Source organism: Dama dama, chromosome 9 (genome assembly GCF_033118175.1).
Source record: "Dama dama isolate Ldn47 chromosome 9, ASM3311817v1, whole genome shotgun sequence".
Classification (NCBI taxonomy): domain Eukaryota; kingdom Metazoa; phylum Chordata; class Mammalia; order Artiodactyla; family Cervidae; genus Dama; species Dama dama.
Genome location: NC_083689.1, coordinates 51,687,287 through 51,704,669, shown reverse-complemented (window position 1 = coordinate 51,704,669; position 17,383 = coordinate 51,687,287). Strand labels below are relative to the sequence as shown.

Below are 17,383 nucleotides of genomic sequence, written 5' to 3'. Positions count from 1 at the left end.
AGAACAGTGACAGCATGTTAGTGCTGTCACTGTTAAGTACTTGTGCACATTTACAAGTATTTCTATAGAATTAATTCCTAGAAGTAGAATTGCTAACTGAAACAGAAAGCAACATAATAATAATAGCTATTCCTTAGATATTTTATGAGTTCCTGCAACAGAGTGAACATTCTGTGTTAGCTTATTATGATGATGATGATGTGACTTCAGGAGTATGGCAGTAGGTGGGACAATCAAAGCCTTGCCCCCTCAATCTCACTTGCATTCTAGTGGTGTTCAAAGATTATATCAAGTTTTAAGGCATTTAAATGACTGGCTGAAAAAACTAGAGTGGAATGGGTGATGCAGGGAGAGAAAGGGGGCCTGAATAGACACTTTATTGATTTGGGCAATTTCAGTCAGAACTGGGGAGAGGCATACTTTGTTTGGAGGAAGGCCAGGGTGAAGCACCCGGACATCCTGGGGTCAGGCTAATGAAATGTTACCTGATATTCCAAGGACCTGGGATTATTTCCTGCATTATTTTCACATTCCCCTCCTTCAATTTTAAGCTTTTTTTGTTCGGGCACACATGTTCTTTGTAATTTATGAATCACACAATTCACCTGTTTCCTATTCTTTATACTTACATGGTAGAAAATGAGCTGCTGTCATGGTAACCAAGCAGCCTTCCTCCTCTTTTTGTACTTCATCACTCTACTCTGGTCAGACCAACAGCTGCTTCTGGGCAGCAGAACCCTAATGGCTGTTTGTCTTCTGACTTACTGGCCAGTCAGCAAGTGGGCACGTTGTCCTTGTTGGAATAGCACCTCCTGATCAGGCCTGAAAATGAGAGACAATCTTCTATCTCATCTTATCTTTACAGTTTTAATTTCTTGTCTGTCCACTGCAAACAGTTCTCTGCTTCATCTTTTTTGTTTTTTAGATTATTGTCCAGTATGGTTTTTTTTTTACTATAGTGATAAAATAAAGATAGTAATGAGGTACCTTAGCACACTGCTTTCTGTTTTTCTTTTGAAGTGTATCGTTTTTTTTAGCCTTTACATTGTTTTTTACTCCTTGCTATTAGTATAACTTTTTAAAATTGAAGTTTACTTGATTTACAATATTGTGTTATTAATAGTTTTAAGTATATAGTATACTGATTTTTTTTTCAGATTATATTTCATTATAGGTTACAGGATGATTTCCTGTGCTGTACAGTAAATCTTTGTTGTCTTTTATGTGTAGTAATTTATATCTTTTAATCCTGTATTCCTAATTTGCCACTTTCCCCTCATCTTTGGCCACCATAAATTTGTTTTCTGTGTCTGTGCATCTGTTTCTGTTTTGTACATACATTCATTTGTATTATCTTTTAGATTTCACATGTAATATGGTATAGTATTTGTCTTTCTCTGTCCGACTTATTTCATTATACATAATATTTTCTAGGTCCATCCATGTTGCTGCAAATGGCGATTTTTCATTCTTTTTTATCACTGGGTAATATTACAGTTTGTGTGTGTGTGTGTGTGTGTGTGTGTGTGCGCGTGATCTTCTTAAGTCAGTCATCTGGGCATTTGGGTTGCTTCCATGTCTTGGCTATTACAAATAGTGCTGTTGTGAACATTGGAGTACATATATCTTATTGATTTAGACTTTTTATTTTTTTTGCAGATATTTATGCTGTTTTTTAAATTTTGATAACAGGTTCATCAAGATATACTTCATATAACATGCAGTTCACCCATTTAAAGTATACACTTTAATGGTATTTATTATATTAGCAGAATTGGGCAACCAACAGTCAATTTTTGAATATTTCTATCACTTCTCCCAAATCCCGTATACTTTAGCAGTAATTCCCCCATTATCCCTATCCACTCACCCTGCCCCCCCAGTACTAGATAATCACTAATCTACTTTCTGTCTTTATAGATTTGCCTATTTTGGAATCATATAATATGTCTTTAGTGACCAACTTTTTTCACTTAGCATTATGTTTTCAAGGTTCATTCATGCTATAGCATGTCTCAGTATTTCATTCATTTGTATTGCTGAATAATATATCATTGTATGGATATACAAATTTGAGACCATTTGGCTATTATGAATGTTGCTGCTGGGAACATTCAGAAACAAGTTTTGGTGTCGTGTGTCTTATTTCTCTTGGGGGTGGGATTCCTGGGTCAAATAAAACTTACGTTTAACCGTCTGAAGAACTATCAGACTGTTTTCTGCAGCACTTTATACTTCTATCAGCAGTGTATGAAGGTTCCAGTTTCTCCATATCCTCATGAACACTTATTATTTCCTGTGTTTTGATTATAACCATCCTAGTGTGTGTAAGGAGTTATCTCATTGTGGTTTTGATTTGCATTTCTCTGATAACTAATGATGTTGAGCATCTTTTTATGTCATCATTGGCCATTTCTATATCTTATTGGAGAGTTCTATTAAGATACTTTGCCTATTTTATATTGGGTTATATGTCTACTTATTATTGAGTTGTAAGGTTTCAAGTTCTTAATATATTCCAGATACAAGACTTTTATCAGACATATGATTTAAAAAGTTTTTCTTTCATTTTGTATGTTTTCTTTTCATTTTCCTGATGTCCTGAAGCACAAAAGTTGTGAACTTTGATGTCTAATGCATTTTTTGTTTGTTTGTTTGTGCTTTTGGTGTCCTATCTAACAAATCATTGCCTAATCCAAAGTCATTACGATTTATCCTAATGTTTCTTCTAAGCGTTTTCTAGATCCAGCTCTTACATTTAGGTCTTTGATCCATTGTGAATTGATTTTTGTATATAACATGAGATAGAGATCCAACTTCATTCTTTTGCATGTGGATATCCAGCTAATCGGGCTTCCCAGGTGGATTTAGTGGTAAAGAACTCACCTGCCAATACAGGAGCTGTGGGTTTGATCCCTGGGTCAGGATGATCTCCTGGAAAAGGAAATGACAGCCCATTCCAGTATTCTTGCCTGGAGAATCCCATGGACAGAGGAGCCTGGTGGGCTCAGTCCATAGGGTCGCCAAGAGTCGGACACAACTGAAGCGACTTAGCAAACAAAGCACATCCATTTAATCTTAGCACCATTTGTTGAAACAACTATTCTTTCCCAGTTGAATGGTCTTAGCATCCTTTCAGAAATTAGCTGACTATGAATGTGAGTGTTTACTTTTAGACTCTCAGTTCTATTCTGTTGATCTGTATGTCTATCTTTGTGCTATTACTATGCTGTTTTTAGCTTTGTAGTAAGTGTCCAGGTGGTTCAGTGGTAAAAGAATCCACCTGCCAATGCAGGAGCCGCAGGAGATGCAGGTTTGATCCCTAGATTGGGAAGATCCACTGGAGGAGGAAATGGCAACCCACTCCAGTGTTATTGCCAGGATAATCTCATGGACAGTAGAATCTGGCAGGCTACAGTCCAGGGGTTTGCAAAGAGCCGGATACAACTGAGTGACTGAGCACGTATGCACATAAGTTTTGAAATTGGGATACCTGAGTTTTTCAACTCCTTTCTTTTTCAGGATTGTTTTGGCCATTTTAGATCCCTTGCACTTATAAATTTTAGAGTCAGCTTGTCCCTTTCTGCAAAGCAGCAGCTGAGAGCTTGATAGAAATTGTGTTGAATCTGTAGAACATTTTGGAGGAGAATTGTCACCTCAACAGTATTAATCTTCTAATTCATGAACACTGGAGGTCTTTCCATTTATTTAGGTCTTCTTTAATTTCCTTCAATTGTGTTTTATAGTTTTAGGGTATAGGCTTTTCACTCTTTTTGTTAAATTTATTCCTAAAATATTTAATTCTTTTTGATGCTATTGTAAATGGAATTAAAAAAATTTTTTTTTGAATTGTTCAATGCAAGTGTACAGAAATACAATTGCTTTTGTATACTGACCTTATATTCTGCAACCTTCTTATACTCCTTTATTTATTCTTCTAATTTTTTAGTGGATTCCGTGGGATTTTGTATGTACAAGATCATATCATTTGTGAATAGAGATAGTTTTATTTCTTTCTTTCCAATCTGTATGCCTTTCATTTCATTTCCTTGCATAATTGCGCTGGCTTGCCACGTTAATGTTATCTTATTTATTAGCGGTATTTGATACAATTGATCATTCCTTCTTTTTTGCAACCGTCTTTTCACTGGGCTTTTTGGGCACCACACCCTTTTGGTTTATCTCCTGCCTCACTGGCTGTTTTCTCATCTCTTTTGTTGGTTCTTCTTCTTCCCCCAACTTCTTAACCATTTCTTGCCTGTAAATTCCAGGCCCTAGTATCCACTTGCCTACTTGACAACCCCACTTAGATGTCCAAAAGGCAGCTCAAATTTACCATGTCCAAAACTTGCTCTAATCATAAATGAAGTATTTTGTGGAAAAAAGGGAGACAAGAAATCAATTAATATTTACTGAATGTTTATTATTAACACTATTCATTATCTTGTTTACAGCACATGTCATTTCTGTGATTCTCAGGGGTCATGAATCCTGGTCAGTTTGATTCCAGGATCTGAGCTCCTTCCTAACATCTCTACTGTATTTCCTTTAGACACTTTGTGTATAACTCAACTTTCTCTCCTCCAGATTGTCCTTTGGAGTAGTATGTGATCGCTCAGAAAAAAGAATCTCACAGGATCTCTGGTGACTGGCCTCAGAAGTGCTTATGAACCATGCAGTGCCTCTCTGGAGCTGCACCTTCCCTTTTCTCTGTGTAGTGGAGACGAAGATGTCTCCAGTGTGAAGAAAGGTGGTGGGAAAGCCTACTTTGAGTGTTTGGCAAGTGTTTATTGGTTACTTTCCCAGGTTAGAGTTTCTCTGGCCTTGAGATGTACCTCCTGCTTCTTAGAACTGCTCTCATTTATTTGCTGACTGGATTCTCCATCTTTATTCCTTGTTCCTTCTTGTCTCTTCTTCATTTGTTCAAGAATTATCAGCCTTTCTGGGTTTGTGTAAGATATCCCACTTTATTTGCTTTCCCAGTACCCGACATTGAAAATTTGTTCAGCATCTGTGACTCATCTGTGTCAATACTTTTCTTATTAAAATATTAATACTAGTTGCCAAAAAATTTACTTGTCTTTTTAAATAGCCCTGATAACTCTATTTTCTCTCACAAATCTTTAACAGAAGTGAAAAGGTTCAAGATGAATCTATTCGTGTTGGGAATACATTTTTAAAATGTATTTTTTCCAAATTTAAACAAGACTATTCTCAAGTAATACCTACAATCTCATTTGGCCCGCATGGTATATGTCCCAAGGCAGCTAAGATGAGAAAATTGGTGGGGTCAATTTGTTCACGTTCTTATAGCCTGTTGAGGCAGAGCCAGTTCTGTTCCCAGTTGAGCTGGTTTATTCTGATAAAGTTTGTGTTTAGGGTGTGCTGTTTACTGCAGGATGAGGTCCCACCCCCAGGTTTTGCCTCTTGGTGCCCAGAGGTCTGACCCTTCCCAGAAGTCCCCTCACTGGTTCCTTATTCCATGTGCTGAATCTTTCCTGATCCCCTTTCCCTTTTGGAGCTAACCTAGCTTCTGTCTTTTCCCATTCAAAGTATCAACCAACCATGAGGCAGAAATGGTACTGTACCTGGAGTCAGAACTGGATTGAAGACTAAGGCTTTTGTGGTTTTGGGTCACCTCTCTGAGCATCATAGGGTGATCTCTAAGGGCATTTGCAGTTCTAGCCTTCTCAGGCTTTATGACTCTATTTCTCTGAAAAGTGAACCTGGACTAACATCTGAGTAGTTGGCTTAATATGCTCTACCAGGGAGGGCAAATATGTAGCTTCTCTTCCATCTGCTTACCATGGAAGATTCATTATATTATCTCATCACTCTCATGTGGAACCCAGTCGTGACCTCAGACTTCTCAATTCAGTATCAGTTCTGTTCAGTTGAGCTGCTCAGTTGTGTCTGACTCTTTGCGATCCCATGGACTGCAGTACCCCAGGCCTCTCTGTCCGTTACCAACTCCCAGAATTTATTCAGACTCATGTCCATTGAGTCGGTGATGCCATCCAACCATCTCATCCTCTGTCATCCCCTTCTCCTCCCACCTTAAATCTTCCCCAGAATCAGGGTCTTTTCCAGTGAGTCAGTTCTTCGTATCAGGTGGCCAAAGTACTGGAGTTTCAGCTTCAGCATCAGTCCTTCCAATGAAATATTCAGGGCTGATTTTCTTTAGGATGGACTGGTTGGATCTCCTTGCAGTCCAAGGGACTCTCAAGAGTCTTCTCCAACACCACTGTTCAAAAGCATCAATTCTTCAGCGCTCAGCTTTCTTTATGGTCCAACTCTCACATCCGTACATGACTACTGGAAAAACCAGAGCTTTGACTAGACAGACCTTTGTGGCAAAGTAATGTCTGTGCTTTTTAATATGGTGTCTAAGTTGATCATAACTTTTCTTCCAAGGAGCAAGCATCTTTTAATTTCGTGGCTGCAGTCACCATCTGCAGTGATTCTGGAGCTCAAACAAATGAAGTCTCTCACTGTTTCCACTATTTGCCATGAAGTGATGGGACCAGAAGCCATGATCTTAGTTTTCTGAGTGTTGAGCTTTAAGACAACTTTTTCACTCTCCTCTTTCACTTTCATCAAGATGCGCTTTAGTTCTTCTCTTTCTGCCACAAGGGTGGTGTCATCTGCACATCTGAGGTTATTGATATTTCTCCCAGCAATCTTGATTCCAGCTTGCGCTTCCTCCAGCCCAGCGTTTCTCATGATGTACTCTGCATATTAGTTAAATAAGCAGGGTGACAGTATACAGTCTTGACGTATTCCTTTCCCTATTTGGAACCAGTCTGTTGTTCCTTGTCCAGTTCTAGCTGTTGCTTCCTGACCTGCATACAGATTTCTCATGAGGCATGAGGCAGGTCAGGTGGTCTGGTATTCCCATCTCTTTAAGAATTTAAGTTTGTTATGATCCACAATTCAGTGTAGTGTGCAAGTAACCACTGCCAGTGGATCACAGTTGAAATGGGTTTAATCTCTCTGTCTTCCCTCCCACTTCTAGTGCTTCGAGCTGAAGGAAAGACTAGTGGTGACCAGGATACTATAGAAGTTAAGAACGTGGGTTCTTGGGCTTAGCTCCTTATATTCAAATCCTGTCTCTACTGCTCCCTTTCTGTGTAACCTTGGGAAAGTTACTTAATGTCTCTGGGTCTCAGTTTCCTTTTTTTTGAAACATGGGACATAATAATAGCTAAACATCTTAGGGTTGTAGAGAGGATTAAATGAAATAATATATATATTTTAAAGTGCTTGGAACAATGCCTGGCACATGTAATTCAAAAAATGTTAGCTATTGTAATGATAATAGCCATGATAAGAATTTCAAAGGCTGGTAGAGGAAAAATTCTTGAATTGGTAGGGCTTGTGGTATCCTTTCAGTCTTCAAAGTAGTCAAATATTCGTTCCCTCTCTGTGTAGACTGATCCTGTTTAAAATATCATTCCTTCCTTTCTTTATTAGTAAAAATTTGAGCCTGCTGTGTGCTGTGCATTCAGCCAGGTGTCTAGGATATAACAGTAAATAAGTCCTTTTCAAAGGTTTGTCACCTTGTTTGGGGTGAAAAACAAGTAAAAATGTGATTACAGTTTTCTTAATAACTGCAGTGATTGGAGTTTGCACAGGGTCTTTAGGGAGCTCTGTGTATATATGTGGAGTTTCTTTGATGATAGTGTTAAACCTGGGTGAGAAGAGAAATATACTTGAGTCCTCCAGACATGGCTGGCCTCTTACCAGTGTTTCATAGGCAGTGAGTGGATCACTTGGGGAATAGCTAATACCTGTTCTCACTGGTGGCACACCTCAGTGGCATGCTCGTGCTCCTTGGTGTTCATTCAGCCACTCAACTAACAGCCTGAAACTTTCCACACTGCTCATTGAGCTGTCCCCCTGCCTCAGTCAGAGCTGGTAGAGTTGGGGAGCAGAGATGTGAAGACAGATGGAGGAGCCCTGAATTTGCAGCTACATTGTAGTTGGATCTCTACAGAGTTGAGTGCCTCAGGAAAGCATGAATGTCAGGCTTATCAGGGACTTGGAAAAGGTGATGAGTCCATCCCGCTGCCTGACTCAAGATGTGGCAGATCCATTTGACAGCCATGGCCAGTGATAGTATGGAATGTGGGTGGGAGAAAAAATACTCTTGTGTGGCTGGGGGTGGGTGTTTGTGCTGTGACCCATCCTTTCCCCTCACTGGTGTCTTACAGCAAACAGCTGTTGTGTGACGTGATGATTGTGGCAGAAGATGTCGAGATAGAAGCCCACCGTGTGGTCCTGGCAGCCTGCAGCCCCTACTTCTGTGCGATGTTCACAGGTATGAGGGGCAGACAATAAACCCACACGTGTGGGACTGCAGTCCCAACTGGGAGAATGTTGAGGGTGGTGGTGTGAGTGGGGGAGGAAAGAGAAGGCTCCACCCCAAGGAGCTTTTATGTGCCAGATTCTTTGCTCTGAACTATGGAGGTACAAAGAATTGTGATGGACCCACAGCCTCAGCCAGGCCTGTCGAGCATGCAACCCCTATTGCAGTTCACTCTTTGGAACAAAGATAGAATTACAGTCCATGAATTCTCAGACTTTGTTGTGTATCGTAATCATGTGGAGGAACTTGTTAGAGATGTAGACTCTTGGGCTCACCCTCAGGCTTCTTCCCTCTCATTTTGCAGTTTGGGGACACTGAGACTGAGAGCAAGGAAGGGACTTGCCTGAGGTCACACGGTGAATGAGTGGAACTTGGCTTATGGACTCCTGGCCCAGGGCTGGCTGGCCTAGCTGTTTCACATCTTGTCAGCCCTTAGCCATTTCTTCCAGGCAGGGGCCCTGAGCCTCCTCTAGCTTTTTTACAGGAGTGTTGGGAGAGAGAGTGGCTCAGATAGTAAAGAAGCTGCCTGCAGTGTGGGAGACCTGGGTTCAATCCCTGCGTTGGGAAGATCCCCTGGAGAAGGAAATGGCAACCCACTCCAACATTCTTGTGTGGGAAATCCCATGGACAGAGGAGCCTGGCCCGCTACAGTCCATGGGGTCACAAGAGTCAGACATGACTTAGCGACTAAACCTGGGAGAGAGTTGGGAGACATGATGGCGGGGCTTGGGGTGGAAAGAATAAGACAGAAGTATATTCACCATCTGCATTCTGTCCCAGCACCTTTGCCAGGTTTCCAGGGAGTCCCTGTTTCCTGGACATGCCAAACAGCCTTGTCCATCTGTTGCACGTGTGTTACTTCTGAGCCCAAATTCCCTTAAGCCCATGGGCTGAGCTTGCTGTCTGCAGTACCTCTCAGCCCCTCCCCTGAGCCAGGCGCAGGCAGTGATGTATCTATCATGGCAGACTGAAGGCCAGCTGGCCTGAGCGTGGCCCCTGGATGCGGTCTGGTGTGCCTTCCACATGCTCACCTGTGCCCTGTGCTTCCTCTGAGTGTGGTCACTGTCATTCTGCACTCTTGTCTGTTTCCTGGTGCGTGTGCTGCCCATGCTCTGGAGTCTCATGTACTCACCACTTATCACCCTGCAGTTTATCCTTCAAGTGCCGCCTCCTCTCTGACCACCTGAGCCATAGTTCCATACTAGGTCTTCTACTCCATAACTCATCTCTGTTTTTTTTTTTCATAACTCTTATCACTATCTGAAAATCATATTGATTAGTTAAGTATTTTTTTTTAACCTGTGTCTCCTTATTGGAATATCAGTTCCATAAAGATTGGGATCTTGTTAGTTTTGTTTGTTTCCATATCTTGAGTACCTGGTACACACTAGCACTAAAATATTTTTTAAATGAAAAGAATGTCTCCCACCCTTGATTGTGAGTTCTTGGGCGCTTGGGGACCATGTCTTCTCACTGTCGAATCCTTAGTGTCCACTCCGGGGCCTGGTGTTTAGGAGACAGTGAACAACTGAAGGTTAAACGAATGAGTGTGGGATTGCTAAGGATGGGTGAGTATAGGCACATTTTTCCTGAATAGGTTCTTGTCCTTTTCCTAATATAATACACAGCCTCTGCTGGGCAGGAATGGTTCTTGATGGGTGGATGGTGGTGTGGACTTGGAGCTTGTTAATTGAGAGTTCTTCACATAGTTCTTCACATGTGTGTCCTGTCTTGGCTCATCATGTGAAGGACTGATCTCAACCTGGAGCATTGCTTTTGCTAAGTGCACCAAGCCACGCTTACCTCACTTTGAGCCTTGTACTAGGAATTCCATAATGCAGCCTGGAAAACCAGCTACTTTCATTACCTGGAAATTTTGAGGCACTTCTATTCGAAGTAGTCTCAAACTCTAGTAGTAAGGTTTTTATTTCTTTATTTCCTTGTCCTTCATCCATCTTTCTTTCTTTTAAAATAATTTATCTTATCTACAAATTTAGTTGCAACTTTAGTAAATAGTTCTGCCAGTCATTTTTCTCCATGTATGTGATTTTAAAAGTCTAGTATTGAAAGAGGAGTCCACTTGCAATTGCAGTGAATTATAGTTTTGGCTCCTTTTTTTTTTTTTTTTTTTTTGCTAATCAACTTGCCTCTGGGGTCATGGAAGTGCCTAAGCAAAAACAAAGTGATTTTAAAAAGGGAGAAAAAATATGCTTCTGGATCAGATCTTGGATCTAGTAATTGAAAGGAGGAGAGAATCGAGAGAAGAAAGTAGTCTAATGTGTGGCCCAGCCCATGGCGTCCATTGAATCTGGTTAATATTCATCCTCCTATCTTTCTTTCCTTCCATCCATTGTCTGTCTGTCCATCCATCCACTCACCCATCCACCTTTCCATATGTTCATCCAAACACTATTCATATATGTTCATTACAGAAAAAAAATTAGAATAAGAAATACTTGATTAAAGTGTGTGCACATTTTGAATCCTTGTGAGACATGTGTCTCAACTCCACAACACTTGGAACAGTTGTACCAGCATATGCTTCCATCAGCAATGTATCAGATTTGTGTATTTTTTGAGGCCCTTTGATTTTGCTTAAATGTTGGTAAACAGGTACAAGAAAATAACTGCAAAATTTTGTTCTCATTATCAGGTTCAGCTTCCAAATGCATAAAATTGATAATGAAAAGGTCCAGCTGACTCTTGTTAAGTCTGTTTCTATTGGCATGTTTAAGGCCCCAAAGAAGAGAAAATATATGTGGCTTTCTTCTGACTTGAGTGGTGTGATTAAGATTTTTTACTCAGGCTTAACATGTTTTTATTTGTTTGTCTGCTGAGTTCATATTGCCCAAATGTCTGTTGATGGTTCCAAGTATCAGCCCCACTCCTTGACAGTGTCCTTCCCATAACTTGGAATAAATATGAAACTGAGGTCTGAGTGCCCACTGGAGAGTGTCCGAAGGCAACCAGCCTGTGAGAGGGTGTGGGATGGGCAGTCGCCTGAATTGCAGTCTACTCCTTTAAAGTGGTGTGATTGGAGAGGCCAGCAGGGCTGACCCTGTCCTTTTCCCTGTGAGTATGGAATACTTGAGATTCCCCTGAACCCCTTTCTCCCCGTCTAGCACCTTCATTCCAGGGGAAGATAATTTCCCCAAAATAGCCCAGTCACTTTTCCCCCCATCTTTTTAGCATGCCCTTTACTATGGGTTCTGTGTACCTATAGTATTGGTACTCCATACAGATCACTACATATCATCCAGAATTTTAAAAGCAGTCCCATTTTATGGTATTAAAAGAACTGAGTTCTAAAGAATATGTGGGCTCAGGAAAAGACATTTGAGCTCCATCCCAAAAGAAGCCCTGGGAGTGAGCTGTCTCATTCTTCTGGTTCTAGTGTATTGATACTACATGCTGAGGCTGATTAGATTGGCTTTTTTTTTTTTTTTTTTTAAAGAAAAGTTGCTTTTAGATGCAGGTTGATATTCAACTGGTATCTTTGAATATATGGTGACTAGAAATAAGGAGGAGAGTCAGGAATGTGCTGGAGGTAAGAGGCAAGGGACTTGGATGGAGTGGACACCAACTAGCCACAAGCAGAACAGTCAGGGCCAGGCTCTCTTACTCACCTCTAGGCATGCACTCATCACACAGAACCACTGTTTTGGGCTTTCTTCATGCCTGACTCTGCCAGGCCTTGGACCATGTCTGTGTTCTGAGTGTCTGAATGATGTATTGATGTCTTTGAAGATCTTTGCATAGCGTGCAGTTTAGCATGACTTAATCCAAAGCAATGGAGCAGGGAGGGAGGGAATATGAGGGAGTAGAATCTTTCCTTTGTATTAAGAGGGCCTTGAGGGAGTAGTCAGAGTAGATAGGGTCTGGCCTCTGAGGATTTTGCCCCTAAGGAGTTAGAAGTTGGGTAGAATAGTTCAGGGGGGTGGAAAAAAAGGAAGATCAGAGTCTGTGTGGGATTGAGGAGAAGCAGCCCGGTCTTCCATGTGTCTTTTAGAGTTGGTTACCTCAGGGCAGAAGCTTACAGTGTCATAGGATTTCTTTTTCCTGTCCCTAACACACCACATCAAAGTCAGATGTCCTTTTGTGGCTTAAGTGTCCTAGATTTGAGGTTGTCATGTCTAAAAATATGTTGCTCTTGATATAGAAATGGTGAGTTTTTTTCAAGAATTGATTTGGATGTAGTTCAAGCCTGTGTTGATGTAGTTCAATACAGGCTTGTGTAGTGCCCTGGAAAAGAGACTACTGTTCAGACACCTACCAGCATCCATTAAGGTGCAGCTGATTTGACCAAGATGGTCTGGGGTAGACTTGTCTGGACTTGGTGTAGCTCAGTCTTGAAATTTCAGATATTCACTGGAGAGAACCACTGGATGGAAATTTTTTATGAGTGTTCATAGAGGAGGTTTGAAGTTGTTGATGCAAAGGCCTCTTTGATATGGATTAAACATAGGGTGAATGCCACCTTCATTAGAGGATGGTGTGGTATCTTAGAAAGGGCTTTGGAGCCATCATGACCTGACTCTAGCAACTGATAGGTTTGTAAGCAGTTACTTAACCTCTGTGATCCTGTTTTCTTGTTTGTGAGACTGGGATAATAACAAACAATAATAACAATAAGCAGGGAACAGATACACGTAAGAGGAATAAGACACCCAATACAGAATGAAAGTGTGAAAGTGTTGGTCGCTCAGTCATGTCTGGCTCTTTGTGACCCCATGACTGTAGCTTGCTAGGTTCCTCTATGCATGGGATTCTCCAGGCAAGAATACTGGAGTGGGTTGCCATTGCCTTCTCCAGGGGATCTTCCCGACCCAGGGATCGAACCTGGGTCTCCCACCTTGCAAGCAGACTCTTTGCTATCTGAGCCACCAGGGGAGAGCACCCAACAAAGAATAGGTACTTAATAAAGCTAACTCTTTATTATGTGAAGAGCACGTCATAGTTTACACAGCTCATGTGGATGTGTGGGGTGGCTCTGATACCTGCTTCCCTGGTGGTGGTGAGGGTTGACCTGAAACATCTCTGGCTACATAGGCATTTCCTTCCTGATTTGGTACTCTAGCTGAGGAGAAAGACCTCTCCAGGTGGAGGAAGGCTGAGATTTCCAGGGAGGCTGTGTGCTGGAGTGATCTCCAGCACTGCAGCTCTGCTGAATCCTACTGCTGCAGTTCTCACACTCTCGTTATCTCCTTTGAATGTCACACAGCTTTGGCGTAAAGGCAGGGCTGGGAATGTCCTTATTTCACAGGAGACAGAGGTCAACCTTTTGCAGTTATCTGGCATAGATGGCTCACCTGCAAACCTTACCTGCGGGAGGCTTGGCTGGGATTCAGCAAGGTGGCAGGTTATTTCTTTCCCTCATATGATGCTAACATGTGGCACAGGTCTCAACTCTAGCCAAGAGTTGGCAGCCTAGATATTAGGACTTAGACAAATGAAGGTTAGGGGGTGAGAGAGTGTAATAGCTATCCTAACACCCAGGCAGGATCATTGTGCAGAGGATAAGGATCTTCTGTTTTCTTTTTACCCAGATCATGAAACTAAATTTCAACAGTAAGGATTCAGTTGAGGAGTGAAGTAGAATTCTGTAACACAAGGACTCCTGAATGCACTTTTTCTTTCCTTTGCTGTGCAGCTTTGAGGGGTGGCTGGTGGTCTGTGCCTGGCTCTTTGGAAAGACCTCACAGCCATTCTACCATTCCTTTCTTGCTCTTGAGGCTCCTTTGGCTGAATAATGGGGTTGGGTTTCTATCAGCGACCTAGGATATGAGCCAGTGATTTTCTAGTCCTCCTGTCTTATGTGGTGGTGAAAGATTCTCCCCGTGGCTCCTCAAGATGCACTTCCTCCCGCTTCGGGCAGTCTTCTACCTGAAAGGAGCTCTGTTGTGCATGTGAGCTTCCCTGGTGGCTTTGAGAGTGAAGAATCCGCCAGCCATGCAGGAGACTTAGGTTTGATTCCTGGTTTGGGAAGATCCCCTGGAGAAGGTAATGGCCACCCACTCCAGTATTCTTGCCTGGAAAATCCCATGGACAGAGGAGCTTGGCAGGCTGCAGTCCATGGGGTCACAAAGAGTCAGAATGACTAACACTTTCACACTTTGGTGCATGTGATGTGCTTGCTAAGTTGAGACTATGCCTTGCTCTCCTGGGCTCTCTATGCTTCTTGGAGACTTCTAGGTGCTAGTCTGAAGGTAGAGTCTGAAGATTTAAAGAGGTTTAAGACGTAGTCCCTTAGTCTAGCTGTCATCATCTTTCACCCAGTTTACTGCAGCAGCCTTCTAATTTGTCCACCTGCCCTCATTTCGTTCTGTCAGTCCCAACCCATTTTCTACGCTGTAACTGTACTCATATTTACTAAATAAAAATCTAATGTATTCTGTACTTGCTTAAAGTCTGTCAAGGGCTCCCCATTGTCCTTAGAATGAAGTCTAAATTTCTCTGCATGGTGCACAAGGCCCTCAAGTTGTCCAGAGCCTGCTTGTATCTTCAGCCATCTCTCCCCCTTCCTCCTTTTATATGCTGTGCTTCTGCCAGACTCAAATTCTTATGGCCCCAGAATAGGTCAGGTTCATCAGTCTGATGAAAACAATGGATTCTTTCCACAAAAAAGTATATATGTGCTCCTGTATGCTCATTATTTTGCATTCAGTTCAGGGTAGAGGAATCCCTGCTTAAGAACCTTTTAAACTGAGTCTCCTTTTCTAGCATTTAATACACTTTGAAATTGCTGGTTTTCTCATCTTTCTACTAGTTTGAGTTCCATGAGGGCTGGGAACATGACTTGTTCACCATTGTCTCCTTGGGCCTTGCCCATAGGGAATGTTTGATACTTGTTTATTGAGTGAATGAACAAAAAAATATCTGCCCTTGCTAGGTAGATCATGATCTATCTGGAAGAACAGGATATGATGTTGACAGAGGACAAAAAATGTACAACTAATGTTTTCTTTCTTTTTCTTTTTTAAATTCAAGTATAGTTGCTGTTACAACATTACGTAAGTTATAGGTGTACAGTAAAATTCACAATTTTTAAAGCTTATACTCCATTTATGGTTATTTTAAAATATTGACTATATTCCCTGTGTTGTACAATATATCCTTGTAGCTTATTTTATTAATTTATTTAAAAAGTATTTATTTATTCTTTTTGACTGTGCTGGGTCTTCATTGCTGCACGGGGGCTTTCTCTAGTTGCAGAGAGTGGGGCCTGCTCTCTAGTTGTGTGTAGGCTTCTCATTGTGTGGCTTCTCTTGTTGCAGAGCACAGACTCTAGGCGCATAGGCTTCAGTATCTGTGGCTCGTGGGCTCAGTAGCTGTGGCTCATGGGCTCTAGCGCACAGGCTCAGTAGTTGCGGCACGCAGTAGTTTTGCTCTGCTCTGGGCCAGGAATCAAACTGGTGTTACCTGCACTGCAAGGCAGACTCTCAGCCACTGGACTACCAGGGAAGCCCTGTAGCTTATTTCATACCTAATAGTTTGTACCTCTTCATCCCCTCCCCTCTTCCTCTCTGCTAGTAACCACTAATTTGTTCTTTACATCTGTGAGTCTGATTCTTTTTTGTTATATTCACTAATTTGTTGTATTTTTTAGATTTCACATATGTGATATGATACAGAATTTGTCTTCCTCTGTCTGACTTTTTTCACTTTAGCATAATACTCTCCAAGTCCATCCATGTTGCTGCAAATAGCAAAATTTCATTCTTTTTAATGGCTAAATAGTATTCCATCTATATTGGGATAGTATTCCATTCCATATATACAGACCACATTTTCTTTATACTTACCTGTTGATTGATGCTTTGGTTGCTTCCATATCTTGGCAGTTATAAATGATGTTTCTGTGAACATTGGTATGCATGTATCTTTTTGTGTTATTGTTTTTGTTTTTTTTGGGGGGATGGGATATACAGCCAGGAGTGGAATTCCTAGGTCATATGGTAGTTTTATTTTTAGTTTTTTGAGAAACTTCTGTACTGTTTTCTACAATGGCTGTACCAATTTACATTCCGACAAATAGTGGTGGGAGGGTTACCTTTTCTCCACATCCTCACCAGCTTTTGTTATTTGTGTTCTTTTTGATGATAACTGTTCTGACAGGTGTGAGATAATATCTCATTGTGGTTTTGATTTGCATGTCACAGATGATTAGTCGTGTTGAACATCTTTTCATGTACCTGCTGGCCATCTGCCTTTCTTCTTTTTTGAAAGTTCAGAGTCTGAGGTGGCTGGGCTGGGCCTCTTGGGAAAAATCAGCAGAAGAGGGCTCTTGGGTTAACCTTGAAAATAGAGGGACTTACAGGGTTTATGTTCTGTACTCTAGAAATATTTTATCAAAGTAGCAGAGGTGAGTGAAAGAGCAAGAATGAAGAAGCCTTTGATGATTTCTTCTTCTTCAGAATTAACTTTAGTCTGTGGACTTATAAAATGTCAAGAGAAAACCTCTCTTCTTTCTTTCTTTCTCTGCTCCAACAAGTATTTAAGTGCTTGTTATATGTCAAATGGGCTTCCCTCATGGCTCAGACAGTGAAGAATCTGCCTGCAATGCAGGAGAACTTGGTTCGATCACTGGGTTAGGAAGATGCCCTGGAGAGGAGAATAGCTACCCGCTCCAGTGTTCTTGCCTGGAGAATCCCATGGACAGAGGAGCCTGGCAGGCTACAGTTCATGGGGTTGCAAAGATTTGGACAGGACTGAGCGACTAACACTTTCACTCTTCACTTTAGGAATGCTTTTGTCAAGGTCATTAGTTAGGGTCAGGTTTAAATTATAGAGGGATTTATTAAAAATGACATGAGATCTAAAGTTAAGCCAAAGGTTGAAATCCCAGCCCTGCCCTCTTACTAGCTGTGTGAAAATGCCTCTTGATATGCCAATTCTATAATTTATAAATTGGAAGCAATATCTCGTACCTCCTGGAGTTGTTACAAGGACTAAATGAAATAATGTGTGTAAACCCTGAGGGCCTGGCATGTAGTAGCAACTATTATTACTACCACG

General features: G+C 41.4%; 1 protein-coding gene across 3 annotated transcripts in view; it reads left to right on the top strand.

Moving 5' to 3' along the window:
- KLHL3 (kelch like family member 3) overlaps positions 1-17,383 on the top strand; it is a 124,923-nt gene that overhangs the window by 21,008 nt on the left and 86,532 nt on the right. For 2 of the 3 annotated variants that reach the window (XR_009694162.1, XM_061151355.1), the window contains exon 3: positions 8,214-8,320. The exons of the other annotated variant lie outside the window; for it this stretch is intronic. Coding sequence is in view for 1 of the 2 variants with exons in the window: in XM_061151355.1 (XP_061007338.1) it covers positions 8,214-8,320 (107 nt within the window). In the remaining variant the exon portion in view is untranslated. The remainder of the gene's footprint in view (positions 1-8,213; positions 8,321-17,383) is intronic. 3 annotated transcript variants of the gene reach the window in all.